Genomic DNA, 21302 nt, shown 5'->3' with positions numbered 1-21302 from the left:
GTAGTCCCAGCTACTTAAGAAACTGAGGCAAGAGAATTGCTTGAACCCGGGAGGCAGAGGGCAGTGAGCCGAGATTGTGCCACTGTACTCCAACCTGATGACACAACGAGACTTCATCTCAAAAAAAAAAAAAAAAAAAAAAAGAATAATATAGCATGACCAAATGGAGTTTATTCCAGAAATACAAGATTAATTTAACATTAGAAAATTAATCAGTGAAATTCACTATATTAACAGAGTGAGGGAGAAAAGTTACATGATCATCTGAATGTTGAAAAGTATTTGAAAAAAATCAATGTTCACTCAAGATAAAAACAAGCAGTATACTAAGAGTATAAGGAAACTTCCTGAACTTGCCCATCTAACAAAACAAACAAATTTTTAAAATGCTTACATTTAATATTATAGACAACGGTGAAAAAAAAAAAAAATGCTTCCCTCCAAGATTAGGGAAAAGGGAAGGATGGCAACTCTTGCTGCCCCCACTCAACATTGCTCTGAAGATCCTAGCCAGACCAATGAGGGGAGATAAACAATAGTAAACAGTTTGGAAAGGAGAAGTCAAAATCATCTTTATTCATAGACAACATAATTATGTACGTATAGAATCCTAGGGAATCTATGAAATAACTAGTAGAAGTGACAAATGAATTTAGCATGCTCACAAGAAACAAGGCCAGTTTTTAAAATTGTGCTTCTATATATGAGTGATAAACAATAAATTAAATTTTTAAATAACACTTATAATAGCATGAAAACATAAAATACTTAGAGATAAATTTAACAAAATATATATAAGACCTGTACACTAAAAGCTGTAACACACTGATGAGAAAAATTAAAGAAGACCTAAAGCAATGGAGAGAGGTACTATGTTTATAGATTGAAAGACTCAAGATACTTAAAATGTCAGTTCTCCCCAAACCGACCTATCGATTCGACATGATTTCAATTAAAACCCAGCAGTATTTCCCGATAGAAACTTACAAGCTGATACTAAAGTTCAAAAATTCAAAAATTCAATCCCAAATAATTTTTTAAAAAAAGAAGAAAATCAGAGGTATTACACTAGCTTATTCCAAGACTGATTCAAGCCACCATATCAATACTGTATATTTGAAGTGTTTCACAGATACATTAATCAATCAACAGAATAAAGAATCCAAAAATAGACCCACACATATATCTCCATTTGGTATTTGACAAAGTTGCCAAGGTAGTTCAACAAGTAAACAACAGTCTTTTGAACAATTGGTGCCCAAACAACTGGATATTTACTTGGGGGAATAAAAAGAATTTGGACCCTTATCTTATACCATACCCAAATGGCCACTTAAAATGGGGTATAGACAATGTAGACACTAGAATTACAAAACTTCTAGAATAAAAGTTGTATTGTAGGAGAAAATGTTTGTGATCATTAGGTAAGCAAAGATGCCTTAAGACACCAAAAGTCCAAACTATAAAGAAAATTTGATAAAATTAGAATTAATCAATATTAGAAAATTCTGCTGCTTATAATATACCATTAAGAAAATGACAAGAAAATCCACACTGAGTGAAAATATTCAGAATACATACACCTGACAAATGACTGTTATCCAGAGCATATAAAGAACTCCTGCAACTATGTATGTCAAACTGCCCAATAGAAACTTACACAAGATTTGAACAGACCTTTCCTAAAACATGTACAAACACCCAATAAGAAGCAAAAAAAGACGCTGCACATCCAAGTCATCAGGAAAATACTTTAAAACTACAATGAGACAACATGCACGCCCTGTAGAATGAAAAAGACTGGCAATGCCCAGTGTTGGAGAGGAGGTACAGCAACCCTAAGAAATCCTAGAACAGGCAAAACCAGTCAGTGGTATCAACAAGGAGATCAAAAGTTGCCTGGGGGCATAGGATAACTCATTAGAGTAGTGTGGTAGTGGTTATAAGGATGTATACATTTGTTTAAAAATATTGATGTATGTGCTTAAAATGTAATACAATGCATTTTATTATTCATAAGTGAATCCTCCTTAAAGTTGACTTTAAAATAAACAGCATGCACATTCAAATCTGATCTGCAGTAAATTTTAATTAATGGAGTTCAACAATGCACTACTTAACTCAGCGTTCTGCATTTTGAACTACAACTTCCCCTGCCATCTCTCTTTCAATGGAAAGTAATCAGAAATTTCAAGTCAAATTAGTTACAAATATTGTTACCATTTACACCCATCTATCTGTATAAATCAAGATTTTCTCAATAGAGAAATACATTGACTAATAAGATACCTTTGGATTTTCTACATATGCAATCACATCATATATTAATAAATCAGTTTTATTTCTTTCTTCTTATCTGTATGATTTTATTTATTTTTCTTGCATTATTACACTATTTAGGAATCCCAATATGATGCTGAATAGGAGCAGTGACAGCAAATACCCTTGCTTGTCCCCAAGCAATGCTTATGGGAAAAGTATTGACATTCATCATTAAGTATGTTAGCCATGGGTTTTTATAGATGCCACTTCTCAGGCTAATGAAGTTCCCTTCTACTCCTAGTTTGTTAAGAATCTGTCTTTGTTGTTGTTGTTGTTGTTTGCTTGGTTGTTTTTACCATGAAAAGTGTTGAATTTTGTCAAATGTTTTGTATCTATCAATACAGTCAAATGTTTTTTTCTTCTATGTCAATATGGTGAATACATTAATTCTTTGAATGTTGAGCAAGTTTTTATTTCTGGGATACATTTTAAGCATATACCTCAATATTTTTAAACAATATTTTTAAACACATGGTCATGATGTATTATCCTTTTTGTATCTTTCTAGATTGAATTTGTTCATATCTTGCTGATAATTTTTGAATATATATATCCATGAGGGATTTTGGTCTTTAGTTTCTTCCTTTAAACTTATCTTTGTCAGTATCCATGTAATGCTGGCCTTATAAAACAAGATGGAAAGTGTTTCTTCTTCTATCTTCTGAAAGAGTTCTTGCAGAATGGTTATTATTACTCCTTAATTAATCCCACCTATCTGCCAGTGCCTAGATATAAAGTTACCTGATCCATGAGGTCTTTCCTGGTCCCAAAATACTGTCTGTAACTTACAATAATAGTAATAATGTAACCTACAGTACTGCGTGCTTATGATGGCACAGGTCCTACAGAATAAATGTTTATGGTTGATTTCAGTGTATAACCCTCCCAGCAACTCTGTGAGGAAGTTGTTGTTGCTACCTCTTTACAAATGGGTAAAGAAAGGCTCAGAGTTGTTAGATAACTTGCCCAGGGTCACACATTCTTTTATCTGATCATCAACTTTTCATTTAGTGCCTACTAAATTCCAAGGTGCCAGCAACTGAGCCCACCCCAGAGCCCGCTCCCTTAGCATGTCCATCAGTGCTTTTCAGAGCATGGCCGTTGCGTCCACAGCATCAGAATCACCTAGGAGGTTGTTAAAAATGCAGATTTCTAGACTCCTATGTAGTGGAAACTCAGCGAGGGGGAGGGGATGCTGGAACAAAGAATATGAATTTTTATTAAGGAGCCCTTAATGAATTTAATGCATGCTACTACATTCTGCCTTGTCTCAATAGCTGTTTGCAAATCTCTCATTCATCCCCTGCTAGACCATAAATCCCTGACAGGACGCACTGTCTTGATACGTCCACGTGGCCAAATGCACAACCTTGCCCACAGTCATTGTCCAACGGGCGTTTACTGAACTAGAATGAAAACCACTTTGAGCTTCACATGCTCACACCTATTCACAAAGGGTCTCTTTGGATATCCTGACAGTGTCCCAAATCCCCTGTTAGGCTGAAAGGCTTTAGGAGTAAGCACTGGCTGACCCAGTAGCACAGACAGGGTTCTTTTTATCAGAGCTGGAAGGATCTGTAGAAACAATCTTGGCCACTGAAAGTCATTAAAGTGAGGCAGAAATTGAGCTAAGAGAGGAGAAAGGACTTGCCCAGTGTCACGCAACAGTTCCCACAAAGATGAGGATCAGCACTGAAGTCTCCTCACTCCCAGGGCACTCCTTCCCCACTTCACAGCAAGAAAAGGAGGCAGGAGTGTTCCATTTAGGTGGTCTTCCTGGAGGAGGTGAGCTGTCCCAGGAATTTCCTTTAGATTGACAGGAAAGAGTTCGGTGAGGAAGAGAAAAAGGGTTTATTTGAATTCATACTAAAACTCACAGGCAGGGAAAGGGAGGGAACCACAAGAGGGAGGATGTCCCAAACATTCTGCAACATCATCAGAACTGAAATATTTAGCCCAGTTCCCTATGGAAATCGAGCTCGTAAAACCCTTCTGCCTGTGCCTGTCTTCTTTTTGAAACCCAGGACCTGACAAGTCAATTACCAAATTTGGTGCAGAGGCAGCAGAGGGCCGTGGTGGAAGGGTGTGGTCTAGATTCTGGGCTACTCTACCACACTTCGAAGGGAAAGGAGGGTCCGTTTCCAGAGCTAGCCCCTCTCTCCAATACCTGCTTAGAGCCTGATTTCTGCCATGCCTCAGGCATGGATCCCTCTGAGTTAATGTACAAGGCTAATTTTACTGTTGGAGTCCAGCAAGAAAATAGTATATATCTGATCTGGAAACCAGAAGGGCTATGTCTGACGTGGGGAAGGGATGAGGAACTGGGAACGACAGAAGGAGCCAGAGGCTCAGACCACTGAAAGTCTCAGGAATTAAGGCCGGGTGCAGTGGCTCATGCCTGTGATCCCAGCACTTTGGGAGGCTGAGGCAGAGAGATCACTTGAGGTCAGGAGTTTGAGACCAGCCTGGACAACATGGTAAAACCCCGTCTCTACCAAAAATACAAAAATTAGATAGGCATGGTGGTGCCTGTCTGTAATCCCAGCTACTCAGGAGGCTGAGGCATGAGAATCGCTTGAGCCAGGAGGCAGAGTTTGCAGTGAGCTGAGATCACGCCGCTGCACTCCAGCCTGGGCAACAGAGTGAGACTCCATCTCAAAAAAAAAGAATTAAGGCCCCCCTGGAAATAAAAGCTGCCACCTTACCTGCCTTTTAAAAAATGAATGAATTGGGAGGAGGAGACCTGGTTTCTGTGTCCACCCTGGGCCTTACCTTTTTCCTCACCTAAGTGAAAAGTTCAAATACACTGATTGCCAAAGCTCCTGTCTAGCCTCAAATCCTCAAATGTCTGGGACACAAGTCCCTGTTGAAGGTTGTGTTCGTGTCTACACGATGTACATACCCCATGTACAGCCAGCTCCCCACACCACTTCTTCCCAGCCTGCACCCTCTCCCCACAGACCTCTCCCCACGACCAAGGCCTGGGTGGTTCTCAGATATCTTCTCTGATCAGCAGATCACTCTAGAATGCTAGCCTGGCATCTTGCCACCTTGCCACCTTGCCACCTGCAGCCTTCAGAGCTGCTCCTACAGCGCCCTCATACCTGGGTCCTGGCTGGTCTGGGGGTAGGTGAATGCATATGTTCTCTATTAGAGCCATCCCTGCAACCTCTGGGAACATGAAGATGGTCACAGACTCAACTAAGGACTCTCCAAGGTTTTAAAGCTGGGGTGGAGTGGGAGAAAAAAGGACCCTCCAGAAGTGGTTCTGAGTGACTTTAAGCTACAAGTGCTATAACCAAACGCCACATACAGAAAGCTAAGCTGACCCAGCCTAAACCACTAACTCCCATCTGAGCAACTCTGGCCTGTCTAATACCAACCCCAAGCATGCCCAATCCCACCTGCCCAACCTCCTGAACTCCCTGGAAGCCCCAGTCAGGTGACACGGCCTTCCTGAGGAAGGGGCTGAAGGTATCTTCACACCCACAGGGGAAGGCCACCCTGATGGCGACATCCATGCCACAGGCCCCGAGGGCTGCGGTGAGGGAGGAGAGAAGGGCTTGTTTGCTGAGTGTGATGGGACTCCTCTGACAGGAGGGGGTGTTCCATGAAAATAGAAGTGGTTGTTCTGGAGGCCACTTTAGAGTCCTCCAGACGCTTCCCAGGTATCCTCCTCCAGGCTTGCTCAGAGCCCTCGCAGAGACAGAGGCCAGGACCAAGTCAGGCTGAGGAAGGTCTCTGCCTTGGAAGCTCGCGGCAATGGTGCCAGGGGCTTGGCTGGTTCACCCTGAGGAGAAGTGATCCCGGACCAAAGCCCTTGTGGAAAAGGGGAAGGGCAATCTGTGGGAAATGCTCAGGAAGAATAGGTTTTTCTAGAAAAGAGACTCTTCCATAAATCCCCCGTCCACCTCCCGACAATGCCACCACCCCCAAGTCTGCTAAATACTTTCTGAGAACCGCACACCCATCCCCGGGCTCCGGAATAACCCCTCCCCCATCCGTCCAGAGGCCGGCGCCTAGGCTTCCCTCAGGGAGGCACACTCCTCACCCAGGAGCCCCTCCTTCATGCCCAAACCTCCCTTGTTTGTGGCTGCCCACTTTCACCAACGTTTGACATCACACAGACAGCACGCGATATGAATTGCAAATGAAGTTTATTACGAAGACCCACAGACCACAGCACTTCCGAAAGCAGGGTGGACAAGAGGAGCTATATACACGGAAACACATTTCCCCCCGGCACTGCCAGGCTTAGAGATGAAATCCCTGGGTGGGCCTGGGTCCTCAACAGAATACCCATCTGGAAAATGGGCAATGCAAAGAGGCATGGTGGGGGCGGGAATGGGGCATGGCTAGAAGCACAAACCTAGACAGCGCAGATTCCGCCCCAGAACACTGAGGCGTCACTGGCTCTAACTAACTGGTTTGGAGAGAAGATCTTGCAAAAACTGTATGTGGACATTCTTTTCCCTCAAAATGCCATCAGAGATAAATGACAAAATTTAACCTGCTGTCAGTTAGAGATACAGAGACAGGCTTCTACATTCTGGAGTGGGAGAATCTGGGGTGGGAGAGTCGGTGGTGGTGGGGGCTCATCTTTATCTAAAAGAGAAGGTCACGCTGGAACCAAAAGCTTCACCTGAGCTACCCTTTACAGAACTAGAACCTCCCCCTCCAGAGCTATATCCTCCTCCAGAGCTGGAGCCTCCTCTAGAGCCACCTCCAGAGCTGTGTTTTCCACCTCCAGAGCTATATCCTCCTCCAAAGCCAGACCCGTCCTTAGAGCCGCCTCCAGATCCGTATCTTCCTCCAGAACCACCGCCAGAGCCGTATCCTCCTCCAGAGACAGAACCTCCTCCACCACCGCCTCTGGAGCCAGACCCTCGGCCTCCAGAGCCATAACTGCCGCTTCCAGAGCTATATCCTCCTCCGGAAGTGGACCCTCTACCTCCAGAACCTCCAAAGCCAGCCTTGGATGCCACATTTGATGAAATGGTGCTGCTTGTCACAGCTGCAGAGAGAAGTGGTGTTACCACAGAGATTATGGCTGCTTCTCCCTGTCTCCACCCAACACAACACCCCGTGGAACAGGACTGCACCCCACTACTTACACACAGTCACGTTGCTGCTGAGGTCTCCAGACATCCTGTCAGGGAGAGAGAAAAAACAAGTTGTGGTGGAACACTTAGGTTGTGTATGCATGTTATTTTACAACTTCCACCCACAAATGTGCAGTTCAGCCTCTCTAAGACACCACCAGGGCTTACACACCCCACTTTCTTCTATGCTGCCAGTTCACACAATGATGACAGACCCCCCTCCATTTATGCACAACCTTGCATCTCAATCCATCTCGATTTTTGCTCTGGTAAAAAATGAACAGTTGTGTGATGGATCCAAGGTAACTGAAAAGCAAATTCACTTCCAACTTTGCAACCCATTTTTGTATTTAAATCCATCTTGGAGAATCTGTTATTCAGAATCCATGCCACACCAGAAATTTTACGATGAGGCTGCCTGTGAACATTCAGTTCAGAAAGAACTGTGACTTTGTAGAGCCTCCCCATTCCTCTCTTCTTCCCACCCTCTTCAGCTTCAACTGAAAACTTTCCCACTTCCTCTTACAAGCTGGGCATAGGAGGCATCACCTCTAGACAGGGACAGAGCAACCTCCTGAAGAAAGCCACTCCTTCTTTGTCATGCTGGCTTGCTGATGGCCTGGGGTAGCTTTTCCCCTTCCAATTGCTTCAGCCAGATTAAGTCACCCAAGATGCTGATAATATGGACAAAGGTCTCAGACTACAGAGGAAGCAAATGATGCCTCTTTGAAAGTTAGCAAATGGTTCCGTTTGTCACTCCAGAAACCTGCAAAGAACTGGGGCCGGCACCTGCTCCCGTCAGCATGTCCCCACCAGTCAGCACATTCCAAGACATCATCTCCCTCGTTTTGGGTCACATGGTGGAGGGTACAGAGGCCACTCACCCTATGGACCTAGCGACCAATGTTTCAGACTGTCTAGGACTAACCTGTTTTCCCACGATTTTGTTTTCACTTTCAGAAAAGACCAGGATGTTTAACTTACTGCTAAGTTTAATTTAATGTGCCTTATGCATCATTTCATATCAATAAATGTACAACTCTCCCATCGTACTTTGTGTCCTGAGTTTCTGCTTGGAGAACACAGGGAATGTCAGCTCTCAGTCGTCAGGAGGCCCTGTCCCATCCTCTGCTGTCCCTGTCTTTGCCTCCAGCCCTGGCTCCGGGAGAAAGGAGAGGACCAGCCAGGGTCCCCTTCTCCCTTCCCAGTGCCCTCACCTGCACTCCTCGCCCTCTAGCAGCTTGCGGTAGGTGGCGATCTCCACATCCAGGGCCAGCTTCACATTCATCAGCTCCTGGTAGTCACGCAGCAGCCGTGCCAGGTCCTCCTTGGCCTGCTGCAGGGCCTCCTCCAGGTCATTCAGCTTGTTCCTGGCATCCTTGAGGGCATGCTCACCACGCTGCTCGGCATCTGCGATGGCATCTTGCACATTTTTACACTATGAGAGAAGGACAGAGAGTGGCATCTGCGATGGCATCTTGCACATTCTTATACTATGAGAGAAGGACAGAGAGTGGATCCTGCCTGATGGAGGGGGACAGAGAGCAGAGGTGTTTGAAGTGCAGGAAGCCAGAACCACTGGCCCCCAGGAGTGTTAGGTCCCCTCTGGAGTTTATGCAAGTCGCAAGCAACTGTGCTAAGACTTACTGCTGTCTCTGGCACATCTTCTTCCCCTGTCACCTTTGATGACACCCTTTGGCTTTCCCCATAACGCCCTTTGATCCTCACACCACAGGGCCAGAATCATGATCCCATTTTACAGATGGAAATGAAAACATCTGAAATGGTCTGCTTGGCAAAGCTTCTGCTGCTGATGGAACCCACTCTCTGCCTCCATCTTTTCTATTCCAAAGCTAATGTTCAGCCCCATGCCAGCTGCCCCCAACACTCACTGCCTCTCTATGAAGCCAGTTGGCTGAGGCTTAGGGCCTGTGCTGAGCACAAACAGGAAGCTCCATCTGCAATCCGTGGCAAATCAATCAAACTAACGTTTGCTCTATTTGTTATGACTCCCTTTTCGTCACATGAACAAGTGAGCACAATTCTTCCCCTTTGCTAATCCTTACTTTGGAATGTCTCTTAGGACACTCTAAAAATTGTTATAATAAGCCTTAAATTATGTTAAGCTGGGGAATTGGAGATCGATACATGCTAGAGTGCAATATCTCAGTGTCTCTCATCTCTCACATGCACATTCACACAAAACCACACTCTCACACACACCCAGAGACAACCTCCCACCCTTCCCTGGACAGGGCTGGGCCTCACCTGCTTCTTCACATGTGCGATCTCCCCCTGCAGCCTCTGGATCACGCGGTTCAGCTCGCTGATCTCTATCTTGATCTCTTTCAGGCTGTCTCCATGTTTCCCCGCAGTCACCTGGAGCTCCTCATACTGATATGGGGAGAGGAGGACAGTTTGCAAGGAAGTTCCAGCATGGCTCACATTCCAGAGTGACTGGAGTGAAGGAGAGCTGGTTACTGGTCCAGGGAGGGTCAACCCAGCTAAATGTCATGGCTGCATTCATGAGAGGTAGGGACTGTCTCACATGCCCAAAAGGACTTGGTGCCATTTTCAACATCCTTTCTTGGGAATGGTGCCCAACTTCCATTAGACAAAAAACTAATAATCTTACTGTACACTTTCCGGCTGGGGGTGCAACCCAGCTCGTGGCAGGGAACTGTGGCTCTTCCTACATTCCCTGTACTTGCCTTGCTGTGGTACAGGGCCTCCGCTTCATCCTTGCTCCTCTGGGCTATCTCCTCATACTGGGCCTTGACCTCAGCAATGATGCTATCCAGGTCCAGGTTGCGACTGTTGTCCATGGAGAGGATGACGTTAGTGTCAGTGACACTCTGATGCATCTGGGATATCTCCTACAACACACAAGGAAGGTCAGGTTATGACATCCTGCCACAGTCACACGCAGACAGGAGGCCTCTGTCTCCCAGCATAAGGGAAATGCAGACCCTCAGACTAAGCATACACTGGGTGGGATGAAAATCATGTAACCGTCTACTCCTGGGCCTCTCCCAAGGTTGTCCTCAGAATTGTACGGAGAGTCGCCTGTGTTTCTGAGCCTCCTAGTTAACAACCTTCACCACGTAGGCCAGTTATGATAAGTGTCCCCAGATGGAAGCTGGTCCGTGGCAAATACCTTAAATGGTACTTCCTGTTTCAGAAATCATCTGAGCGTCCTTGAGTTGGGGAGTGGGATAGGAGACGAATGCATTTTGATCTCTGAAGTACAGTAGGCACAGGAATGGGCACAGGGCTTGTCTCTTCCCCAGAGGAACTGGACATTTGGGGAATGGAGGGAGAGGAAGCTGTCCTGGTGTTTCCTGAACCTTACTTCCTATAACGTCGGAGGAGAAAATTCCTCACTCACAAGACCTATGCTATGAAAGCCCCCACAGTGGCCTGGAATGAGGGCAGGTTGAAGTCAGCTGGTCCGTAAATCCCACTTCTGCCACTTTTTCACCAAGCAGAAAGGACTTTCCTTTGGTGAGAAGGGTGGGAAGTAAGGGTCTGTCCTGGAGCAGCCTCCTTACCGCATCGTAGAGAACTTTCAGGAACTCAAGATCCTGGTTCAGCAGGTCCACCTTGGACTGCAGCTCCACCTTTATCATGTAGGCATTGTCCACATCCTGCAAGAAAGGTTGGGGCCTCTGGTGTACAGTTCCTGTACAGGCCTCTTCCTCTCTCTGCCACTCCCCTCTACTCAGTCCCTGCTAGCTCCCCTCTAACATCCCAGGCTCCCCAACCTGAGCCCTGTCTCCATTGGACTTCTTTTGTCGTGCAGTTCACCATACACCTCTGCCAGGGACTTCATGCCCATGTTCACGGCTCACACCACTCAGGACCATCAGAGCTTCGAGGTGACCAAGCTTTGCCAACCAGCCCTTCCCTCCTGCTTGAGACACAGTGTGTTTTTACAATGGGATACAATGTTATTTGTGGGCTTCCACAGTCCTCAGCTCTCTCATCCTGTCTGTCCATCTCACCTCTCCAGAATTTCCCCAGAATATACACCAAAGCCCCTGCAGGACCCAGGAGGAGAACCCACGCTTTTGGCCTACAACCTCACACCTTTGTCAACACAACCAACAGCAACTTTAAGCAGGCATTCTAAGGGAAGTCCCATTCCTTCCTCAGCTCTTTAGAAGGAGAATATAAAGAGATTTTGGTGTTTGCATTTATCATGATTCAATAGAGGCTTTAAGTGGGTTACTACTGCGAAGCGTTCTACCAAAAATGCAGAACAGCTTTGAAAACTGTATTCAGAAGCTTCACCTACAGAGACACTTTTGTTTGCAAGAGAATGGGCCATAGGTCTCACTCCTTTCTCTGGTTGCTGCTTTTGCACTCACAGTTGATTTCCAAACTGTCTGCTTAGACACGATGGGGCTGTGAAACACTCCTATCCCCAACCCCAGCCAAGACATTCTCTTGCTCACCTTCTTAAGTGTCACAAAATCATTCTCAGCAGCTGTGCGCTTATTGATTTCATCCTCATACCTATTGGGACCCACATGATACAGCAGTTAGATTAGTTCCCCTTTATTTTTTTCTTTTACTTTTTATCCTGGATTCACCCATAATGCCCCATTCTCTGGGAGTATTACACACTTTTTAAATGTCTAAATTAAGACTAAGATTTCCAAACTAAAGATATATTTTTATAAACTAACTCTCAAACATATAAAAAACAAAAATGATCTCTAAAGCCTCACTGTCTTCCTCACAAATAATCAACAAAGATACACATGCCTCTCCCCAATACCACTACAAATGAAACTGGGAGATGAGTGACTTTCCGGGGAATGATCAAATGGCTCAGTGCAATGTTTATCTCCACTCAGCGTTTTACTCTGCCATCAGTGGAATGTTTATCTCCACTCAATGTTTTACTCTGCCACTTACTTCTTCTTATAATCCTCCACAAGATCCTGCATGTTGTTCAGCTCTGAATTCTGTGATGTTCTTTCTGCAGTGAGCCCATCCAGATATCTCTTGAGGTTGTCGATATACCCCTGGAAGATGGGCTCCAGGTTGATGGTGCGGGTACCAACATTCATTTGTTGTAGAAGCTCCCATTTGGTCTGTAACACCTGGTTCTGCTGCTCCAAGAACCGCACCTGCCATGACCAGAAGGAGAGCATATGAGCTCTGGATCATCCTTCACACCAGCAAGCCATGCTGGCCAGGGGCAGCTCAGGTGCTGCTTCAGGACCTCGAGAAGTCTCTGAGGCTAGATGCCAAGTCATGACTGGCAGAGCTTCTGAGCTCCCTGCTCTCATCCTGGGAAAGTCCCACAGACTCCTAATGCTACATCCGGCTCTCTCTACGCAGAGGAGTCTCTTTGCTACTTCGCTGCTCACTGGTTTGTTTGCAGCTGCTCCCAAGACTCTAGGCCATTTCCCTCCCCTATCCTGGTTGAATTTCCAGCCAAGATTCCACAAATTCTAGGAAAAACCAAAAGCAGGCATCTGCTGGCACTGCTCCCAAGGGTGCTGAGTATGACAGTCCCAGAGGGCAGGGCTCCTTAGCCTGATTTTTAAGAGCCTTGTAAATCCCTGCCTATTTCAAGGCAGCTAAACCAAGACAGGTTCATCTGCCTTGAAATAGGAGAAAACCCAGTAACAGTCCAAAGTGATGCCAATAAAGACTTTTGGATCACAAAACTGAGAACGCTTCTCTTGAAGGCATGAATTTCCTGCATTCCCAAGCAGATATTTCAGGTTCAGCTTTCCAGAATTTAATAATCACTGCTAAGGAAGGAAACACCACCTCAGAAGACAATGGCTTCCAAAACCTGCTGCTCAATAGCCTGTCCCAAGGATCAGTTCAATACTTGCCTATATCCATTTTCTATGGTTTTCAGAATTTTCCATAAATATTATTTACATGGACTGTAACAATAAGGCCAAAGGGACAAATGCTTCCTAAGTGCAGGCTATTACGGGAAATGTAACCCACAAAGCTGGCATCTTTCCCATCTGGAAACTGCAAATGACCCAGGCTACTGCAGTATACCACTGGCTCCTAAGAAACACAAATCTGTGCCGTTTTCTTTTCAGTTGGCGCTGACAGTGAGGTGGCCTGAGCATCATTGGGAGCCGTCTTCTCCGGACTCACCTTGTCAATGAAGGAGGCAAATTTGTTGTTGAGAGTTTTGATCTGCTCCCTCTCCTGGGCCTTCACATTCTGAATCTCTGGGTCAACTTTCACGTTGAGAGGCTGCAGGAGGCTCTGGTTGACAGAGACTTCGTGGATGCCACCACCAGGGTATCCTCCAGGCCTGAAGCCACCAGGACCCCCAAAACCTCCAACACCACCAGGGCCCCCAAAACCTCCAAAGCGGCCTCCACCAAAGCCGCCTCCACCAAAACCACCACCTCCGAAGCCACTGCCGCCTCCAAAACCACTGCCGCCTCCAAAGCCGCTGCCGCCTCCAAAGCCGCTGCCGCCTCCAAAACCACCTCCTCTGCCACCAAATCCACCACCGGCGCCAAAGCCACCACCTCCTCCAGCCACACTAATGGAGATGCTCTTGGTCCCTCCAAGGCCAACAAGACTCCGGCTGCCAAAGCCGCCTCCACCGAAGCCCCGGCCACCACCACCATGGCGGCTCAAGCAGGAGAAGCTGGAAGTTGATCTCCGGCTTCCGCCAGACACCACAGCTGAGCCGCTGCTGAAGCCCCGGAATCCTCCTCCACCTCCTCCTCTTCCTCGAGATTTGCAAGAGATCTGACAACTCATAATGCCTTTGTCCAGGGAGGAAAGTCGCAGGCTCTTGAGAAGAGTCAAGGCTGGAGACACAGCTCTGCTGCTGGGAGGCTTTCAGGGTCCCCTTATATACCTGCCAACTAGGTGTTGTGTACATGGGTGTGGATCCACTTATACATGGGTTTGGTCTGCCTGGGAGCTATTCCTGGTTCGTGATTATCAAGCTAATAGCCATTAAAAATCTACTAATCAGCTCCATCCCAGAACTTGCTTTGATTGCAAACTTCTGTTTATCTGGGCATCTGTCATGCAATTTGATTTTTGTAAAATCATCAAAAGAGGAGATCAGGATTTGGGTTTCTCAATCTGGAAAAGGACCTCATGCAGAATGCTGCTCCCTGTTCTGGACCTGCCCAAGGGAGGCTGGCTATCACCCATGCTCGTGCAGGCTCACCGCCCCAGTTCAACAATGAAAGGGATGATGGGTTTAGACTGCAAGAGCACCTCAATGCCAGTCTTGTCGTTCTCCTTGTTTTTCCCTCTTTCCCAGAAAGAGTTCCAACCAGTGCAGGAGAGACTGCAACGGTCTTAAATGACCTCAAATGCTCATTGGAAATCGACCTCCTCTTACAGAAAGAAATTGACCTGGGATACTGCAAAAGAGTTGTCGATTTTCAAAATATCTTGGCTCTTTTCTTCCCATGACACCAAAAATACACAATAACTAGGCACTGAATAGAGATTTTGTATAACCACGATGGTTTTTATAACCATCAACTGTCCCTTGTCTATATGAACACCCAGAGGATGAAGGTATAAGAAAAGTTTCGCTTTTTCTGGACCTGTGTAATGTGGGACACCCAGTGAAAGTTTGCAAACCAAGATCCAAGTGTTTATTGATTCAGTCAGTCGCTAATCACGTATTGCCTGGTGATCCTGGGAAGTGATTAGGAAGTCAGGCTCTTCAGTGACATCTACAAATGCATGAGTATAATAAGACCATCCAACCTGCACAGAGCACTCACACTTAAACTCAAACACTTCCTCTGTCTATGTGGCCAACTATGTGGGAAAGGTACTTCGGAGTAATAAAACTGAATTTAGTCAGAAGTTCTGGGTTTGAGTCCCAGTTTTGCCATTTATTGGCTGTGAGGCCTTGAAGGAAACCCTGAGGCTCTGCGGTCCTAGCTATAAAATGGGAAATTCGTATGAAGTGTTTTGAAAACCACGGTGGACAATAAAATGTCAATATCATTATTGTTTGGGGGAGTGGGACAAAGATAATTCCTTTTCCTTTCCCCCTTGCCGTGTTACTGTCTTCTGGCTACTATGAACATGCACTCTCCACAAGCACCATAAATTACAGAACCAGGTGGTTCAGATCCTAGTACCAAGTTATCACAAAATAATGTAAAAAACATAAGCGTTGAGGTCAAATCCCAATTTTCTTGTATCTTAGTTAAATGACCTCAGATAATCCATAATCTTCTTCGAGCCTCAGTTTCCTTATCTATAAAAACTGAACAAGAACAATAAGAATATGGCTATTGTGAAAAAAAAACAATACACACATGTGCTAAACACAATTCCTAGTTCATAGCAGAAACTCAATAAATGCTATTCACCCTCCTGCATCTTCCCTACCAAGTTTCCAATCCTATGTCTTAACTACTCTTCAAGGTATTTGATTTGCAGTAAAAGAATGCTGAAGGAAACAAATCTACATGTCTCCTCAATTTTTTTTTTCCAATCTGGTTTGTATAATTATAATCATGCAAACAAATCATGAAGCTAACAGCTTTGGAGAGAGTCTCAATCCAAAGCAAAATGTGTCATTATCTATAGATATCTGAGCAATGCCCTAGTTGTCCCTTACTCCAGCAAGACTGTGCTCACGCTGTGGCAGCTTCAGGGGTGTCTTAATGCCTCTATGAAGGAAATTGAGCCAGATTTGTGCTAGGCACTCAAACTGTATGTTTTACTACATTTTAATTCTGCCCTCACACCCTGATCTCCCTCCCCATTGTCTCCACTGAACATCTTCTCCTTCTAGACCCATTCACCAATTTTTGAAAGTCAAGTTGAAAGAGAGTCCTCCTACTCTCTTGAAATGTGGAGAGTAGAATTAATGCAACTTGAATATTATGTAACATTTTATTTCTATATTTTTAAATTTTCAACTTTTACATAATCTCAATGTGCTTTTCTAGATAATATGCTCTGCATTCTTTAAAAGAGTGAAATGGAAGTTAAGAGTCTTGGTCTGGTTTTGATTTTGCCTCTACCTAAACGGGTATTCTCAATTTCTTCATCTATAAAATAGGAACATTCATCCTGAATCCCCACTGTCCCACATGGACATTGACCTATTGCTGCAAAGAATGTTAGGCTTTACTATCTCGGAGAACAGAACAGGAATCCTATAGAACAAAATCCTTCTTCCTGTTCCCCACTTTTTCTTTCAACAAGCTGCCAGCAAGCCCCAGATCCTAAATGCTTCTCCTCATAGGTTTTCAAAAGCTCATCTATTGGCCAGTGGGGCAGAAAAAATGAGCCCCCAGTATTAAGCAGAGAAGGGGTTAACTGTCTAGCCAACAGAAAATAAACTCTCAACCAGGTGTGGATGCTAACACCAGAGTCTCCAGGTAGGAATTCATTTCCCTCTCTTCTGTTCTCCTTTAGAGGCGGCGTGTCTACCTCCCTTACAGCCTCATCATCACAGTCCTCCTTGTGTGACAATGAACCATGTCCCCCTTGTCTCTATAGGGCAGAGACAAGGTCGTATTTATCTTTACCCCAAACCTTCATCCCCTCAGCACAGAGAATCACTTGAGGAATAAGCCTATATCCCAAAAAATCATTTCTATGGTTTTTGGTTTGGAATTGCAAGTTTTTCCAGATGTGTGCATGTGATGCTGGCAATGCTCGAAGTCTTTGCAGCCTTTCATGGACCTGTTGCCCAAAGGGCCCACTTGGAATTGTCTCAGGTTTCTGTCTCAGCCCCGATCAGGGTTCTCTCCTCCAGCCAGTGAGCTTAGTCTCTCCTTCCCAAAGACTCAGTGCATCAACTGGAAACTTGGGGCTGCTGAGCTCTCGGGGCATCTGGCTCCTACCACCTTGGAATGGAAGCCAACAGTTTGGGTTTAAGAAAACCAAACCAAAAAAAAAAAATCCCTCCTCTTCCAGCCCCTGCTGCTGGGCTCAGGCTGCTCAAGGGGACCAGAATCCTTAGAGAGTCCAATACCATCATGAAAGAAGTTAGGAAGACAGAGAGGCGAGTCAGCAGGAGGCTGGAACAAGCTGAGCAGCAGGTCAGCTGGAAGCAGAAGCCTCCATGGGCAGTGGCTGCCTGGCCTCTGCATGGGCTGCTGGCCCCGGGTGCCCTCCATCAAGTGCCCAGGTGCTGCTCCAAGGAGCTCTGCAGCTCCCATGGCTCCCAGAAAAGAAGGCACAAGAGGTGCCCAGCAGGAGAGACTTGCTCAACATCTCCCTCCAGGGCATTCCTTCATAAATGATCATTTTAAAACTGCCTACTCAGTCTCTCTTCCCAGCCCCTGACCCAGTTCTCCATCTTGGCCCAGGCTCCCCTCCTTTCTTACCTAACATCTCCTTTTCAGTTTTTGGTTTTTTTTTTAATCGACCCCTTTTCTTACAGCGAGACGCGTGGTTGTTTGATTTTCAGGTGCCCTGGCCAAACTGGTTATGACTGAGAAGCCAGGCTGGCAGGCAGCCACGTCCACCCTGCGCGTGAAGCACCAAACATTCCCACTGTACAGAGCCCATTCTGAAACGAGGAGATTCCAGGACACACACGGCAGGCTTATCAGGAAAGCAGGGTGTGTCCTCTGCTCAGAAACAATGCGGACCTCAGAAGCAAAGGAGGAGAGAGGGCAGGGACGCTGCCCAGTGCATGGCAGGGACCCCACACATGTTGGTTGAACAAGACAGCCATCTAGCAAGCGAGTATGAGCCATCAGTGGGGGACGGCTCTGGCACAGCGCCTAGCACAGAGCCAGTCACCTCCTTTCCCATTGCCAAGGCCATGTCATGTGTAGGTCTGATTTTCCAAATGGACCCCAGAATATCTGACTCAGAAAATGGCAAGTGACACAGTTCAGTTTTATTCTCAGTGGGATCAGTCTCCAGTTGAATTAGCTCAGCTGCACGCCAAAGGCTACTGCAACTCTCAGGTGCCTGGGCCTTGTTTGCTAAACTGCGGTCTAGTTAATGATACTAGTGTGACGTGTGGCTGTGTGTTCCCAACTACAGCAAGTCTTCATTCACACAGAGAGAGCCTCAAAAGGGTCCTGTGTGAAAAGCTCTTGCCCTTCCCATCTGCAGTCCTCATTCCAGCCCAACTGTTTCCCTGAACCATGTTCTCCTTCTGCTCCAGCACTGATATTTGTATTTTGGCAATGATCTGCATAGCCACCCAAATGTGGAAGGACAAGACAGCCGTCAAATACTCCATCCCATCCTGGTTGTGATTTCAGAAAAATGGAGTCACCATAATCATGCCACTCACGCCTTCCTCACAGTGCAGAGACTTCTCCAGGTTTCACCTGATTTAATGCTGCCCCCTTCTTCCCCAACTTCTCCATCTAGAGGAGCCTTCCAACTAATTCTATATTGTGCTGCTGCCACTGAGAGCTGGAATTCACTTTGGGTGCCTCCACCTGGATATCCCCCAGTTCTTTAGCAGCAGCCTGTGCCCTGCACCACAGGAAGCTCTAAAAGACATCCCAGCCCTCACCTGCTCTCCCACACCAGCCCCACCTCCCTGCCCCATCAATGAGAGCTGCCCCCACCCCATTGTGAGCTCTTTCACCTCTTTCAATGTTTCTCCATTTGTTCGGCTAGAGATCATTGCAGAAGAAGGCAGGTGGGAAAACATCCGCTCACCAAAAATCAAAGAGAGAATAAGCATGAAAATTAATTGAATGTTATAAGAACAAATTCAACAGACTCCTGCTCCTTTTTCTAGCAACAAAGTTTTTAGAGACACCATCAGACCTGTGGGTGCCAGGATGCCTCAAGTTGGAAGCAAAGGCCAAAGGCTTAATTCTGAATGACCTGATTGCTCCAGGGATTTTTATGAAACAAAGAAAAAAAGGAAGATGAAACTGCTCAAAATTCTCTGGACAGCTTTTTTTTCCACCACAAACTCTTCTTTAAAAGCCTTTCAATTCTAAAAAAAGCAGGTGAAATCATTGCTAATTAAGCAATTAATGTTTAACAGAGCTAGTAGAGTAATTCATGTGAGATTATTAAATTTATGACCTGAATTATATTTTTATGAGCCACAGGCACACTTCATAGCCCATTGGGTGTTCAAAGAAATGTATTAGTCTCTATTTAGAAGTTCATTTATAAAGGAAGGCATGTGATAAACTTGGAGGAATGTGTTTAGGAGTGAAGGTTGGTTTCCTCTGCCAGTAGCCAGCCCTGTCACCTTGGCATGTCGCCTCCCTTCCTGGGTCCCGCTTTCCTCCCCTGTGGACTGAGAGATTTGGAAACCAACAGAAACAGGGTGACTCCTAGATAAGGAGGTAGAGGACGTGCATTCCATTTGCAGCCCTGTGGCCAACTGCCTCCAGGACCTCAGCTTTTCTGAGCCTTGATTTTCTCATCTGTAAAATGGAGGCTCTGGGCTACACCGATTCCTTCCATTTCAGACTTCATGGACACAATAGCTAAAGCCCTGAGAGCAGATGCAAACTCTGGCAAAGTGGAGAGACAAAATGTGCAGATACAGACCCTACTTTCGGTTATGTTCTCACCAAGAGATGAAGGAAGAAAGGGCAGCAGTAAAGTAGACAAAGGGAAGCCAGAGAACAGGGAGAAGGGCAAACAGGTACACTGCAGCTGAAGAGGAGGATTTGCCATCAGGCAGGGCCCGAGAGGCACGAGTTCATTATATCTTGATTCCCCAACTGTAAGCTCCTCAGGGGCTTATATCTCTTGTTTTTCTCAAGGATACCTAGAAGTAGAGTAGATCCATAAATAATAGTCCTTTGAAATGACCTCTCACCTTTTCCAAAAGCTAAACAAATTCTCTCAGATCCAGGTCCATTGCTTCTCCTTTAATTCTTTCTCTTCGCTTGGCCTCAGCATACCCGGGGCAGACACGGAACTTTACCTCCTCTTCTGTAGCTCCTTGTGGAGCACTGGGGAAAGTTTTGTGGAAAGTTTGCCTGGGTTTGGAGGGGGCTCTTGGTGTGCAAAATCTCCAGGCTCCCTCCCCTCCCTTGGGTGGACATTGCTTTGCTGCTCCTGGCATATGCCTGGACACCCTGCCTCGTTTGGGTTTGCATGCTTCAGGCTGTGTCTCTCCCACTCAGATCGAGACCAAAGATGCCAATCTCATGGGCTCTCCAATAAGACCCTTTGGAAATCTGTATGGCTCTGCATGGGCCCGCCTTCCCCACCAGGCCTCCATGTCAGCACTCAACTGGCACTTACACACTACAGCCTATGTGCTGGGGGCTTCCCAGGACCCCTCTTTGAGGGTAGGCCCCAGACACCCACTCCTCTGGTCAGGAGTCCTCTGGAAGCCCGTTAATATATCCATGAACTCAGCACACTGTCCATACATTGGAAGACCAGATGGTGCCTGCACTTCTCTCGGTGCAGGGATTAACTCCATGCCATTCACACTATTATGCAGAAATAATATTTTTCTGGTAAGGAAAAAAGAGATGATAATGACAGAATTTTATAATGGGGACATGATGGCAGGCTTGTCTGGGCAAATTCATGAAACCAGATTACTGCCAACATTTTCCACTGCCTGGTCCTGTGCAGACACTAATCATCAAGGCACACGCAGAGGCCTTTGCAGTGTCTGATGTTCTGGGTTTCTGCTCAGGCCCAAAGGGGTGGAGACATTAGTGGGCAAGCACAAAGGAGGGGAGGGCTGCTGTGGTGGTGGTGGTGGGCCAAGGAGGAGTTGGCAGGGGCAGTATAGTAGGCTATCATACTGAATGTGAGGAAGAGGGCCTCTTCCCTCCTCCCATGTCCCAGGGAGTTCATGTCAACTACTAGAATGGCCAGAGAATGTGGGGATCCTTCCCCACCACTTAGAGTGTGAATATAATGCACAGCCTCTTCGGTGTGGCATTGCCAAGATAGCAGAGAATTGTCTGGGGC

General features: G+C 46.0%; 1 protein-coding gene across 3 annotated transcripts; it reads right to left on the bottom strand.

Moving 5' to 3' along the window:
• Nucleotides 1–6462: 6462 nt before the first annotated feature.
• On the bottom strand, nt 6463–14249 carry KRT2 (keratin 2, type II). 3 transcript variants are annotated; one of them, XM_011930604.1, is made up of 10 exons: nt 13563–14249; nt 12348–12562; nt 11882–11942; nt 10976–11071; nt 10136–10300; nt 9693–9818; nt 8642–8862; nt 7437–7471; nt 7274–7336; nt 6463–7192 (listed from the first exon to the last, which is right to left on the bottom strand). In XM_011930604.1, the coding sequence occupies exons 1-10, from the start codon at nt 14184–14186 to the stop codon at nt 6924–6926; spliced, it is 1875 nt and encodes a 624-aa protein (XP_011785994.1). In that variant the 5' UTR covers nt 14187–14249; the 3' UTR covers nt 6463–6923. The 3 variants fall into 3 exon arrangements, with proteins under 3 accessions (XP_011785994.1, XP_011785993.1, XP_011785992.1); XM_011930603.1 differs by having other exon boundaries at nt 6463–7336; nt 13563–13858; nt 13895–14249; XM_011930602.1 differs by having other exon boundaries at nt 6463–7336.
• Between the last annotated feature and the right edge of the window lie 7053 nt (nt 14250–21302).

Source organism: Colobus angolensis, unplaced genomic scaffold (assembly GCF_000951035.1).
Source record: "Colobus angolensis palliatus isolate OR3802 unplaced genomic scaffold, Cang.pa_1.0 Scaffold87, whole genome shotgun sequence".
Taxonomy (NCBI): domain Eukaryota; kingdom Metazoa; phylum Chordata; class Mammalia; order Primates; family Cercopithecidae; genus Colobus; species Colobus angolensis.
Note: the sequence above shows the minus strand (reverse complement) of the source record. Positions and strands in the feature narration are given on the sequence as shown.

Bases quoted from the DNA above. Each gene is read 5' to 3' on its own strand.
- KRT2 (XM_011930602.1), bottom strand. From the start codon at position 14,186: ATGAGTTGTCAGATCTCTTGCAAATCTCGAGGAAGAGGAGGAGGTGGA. The intron at 12,563-13,562 runs GTGAGTCCGGAG...TGGTCATGGCAG, and splicing joins TTGCCTCCTTCATTGACAAG to GTGCGGTTCTTGGAGCAGCA. The intron at 11,943-12,347 runs GTAAGTGGCAGA...GGGTCCCAATAG, and splicing joins GTGGAGGATTATAAGAAGAA to GTATGAGGATGAAATCAATA.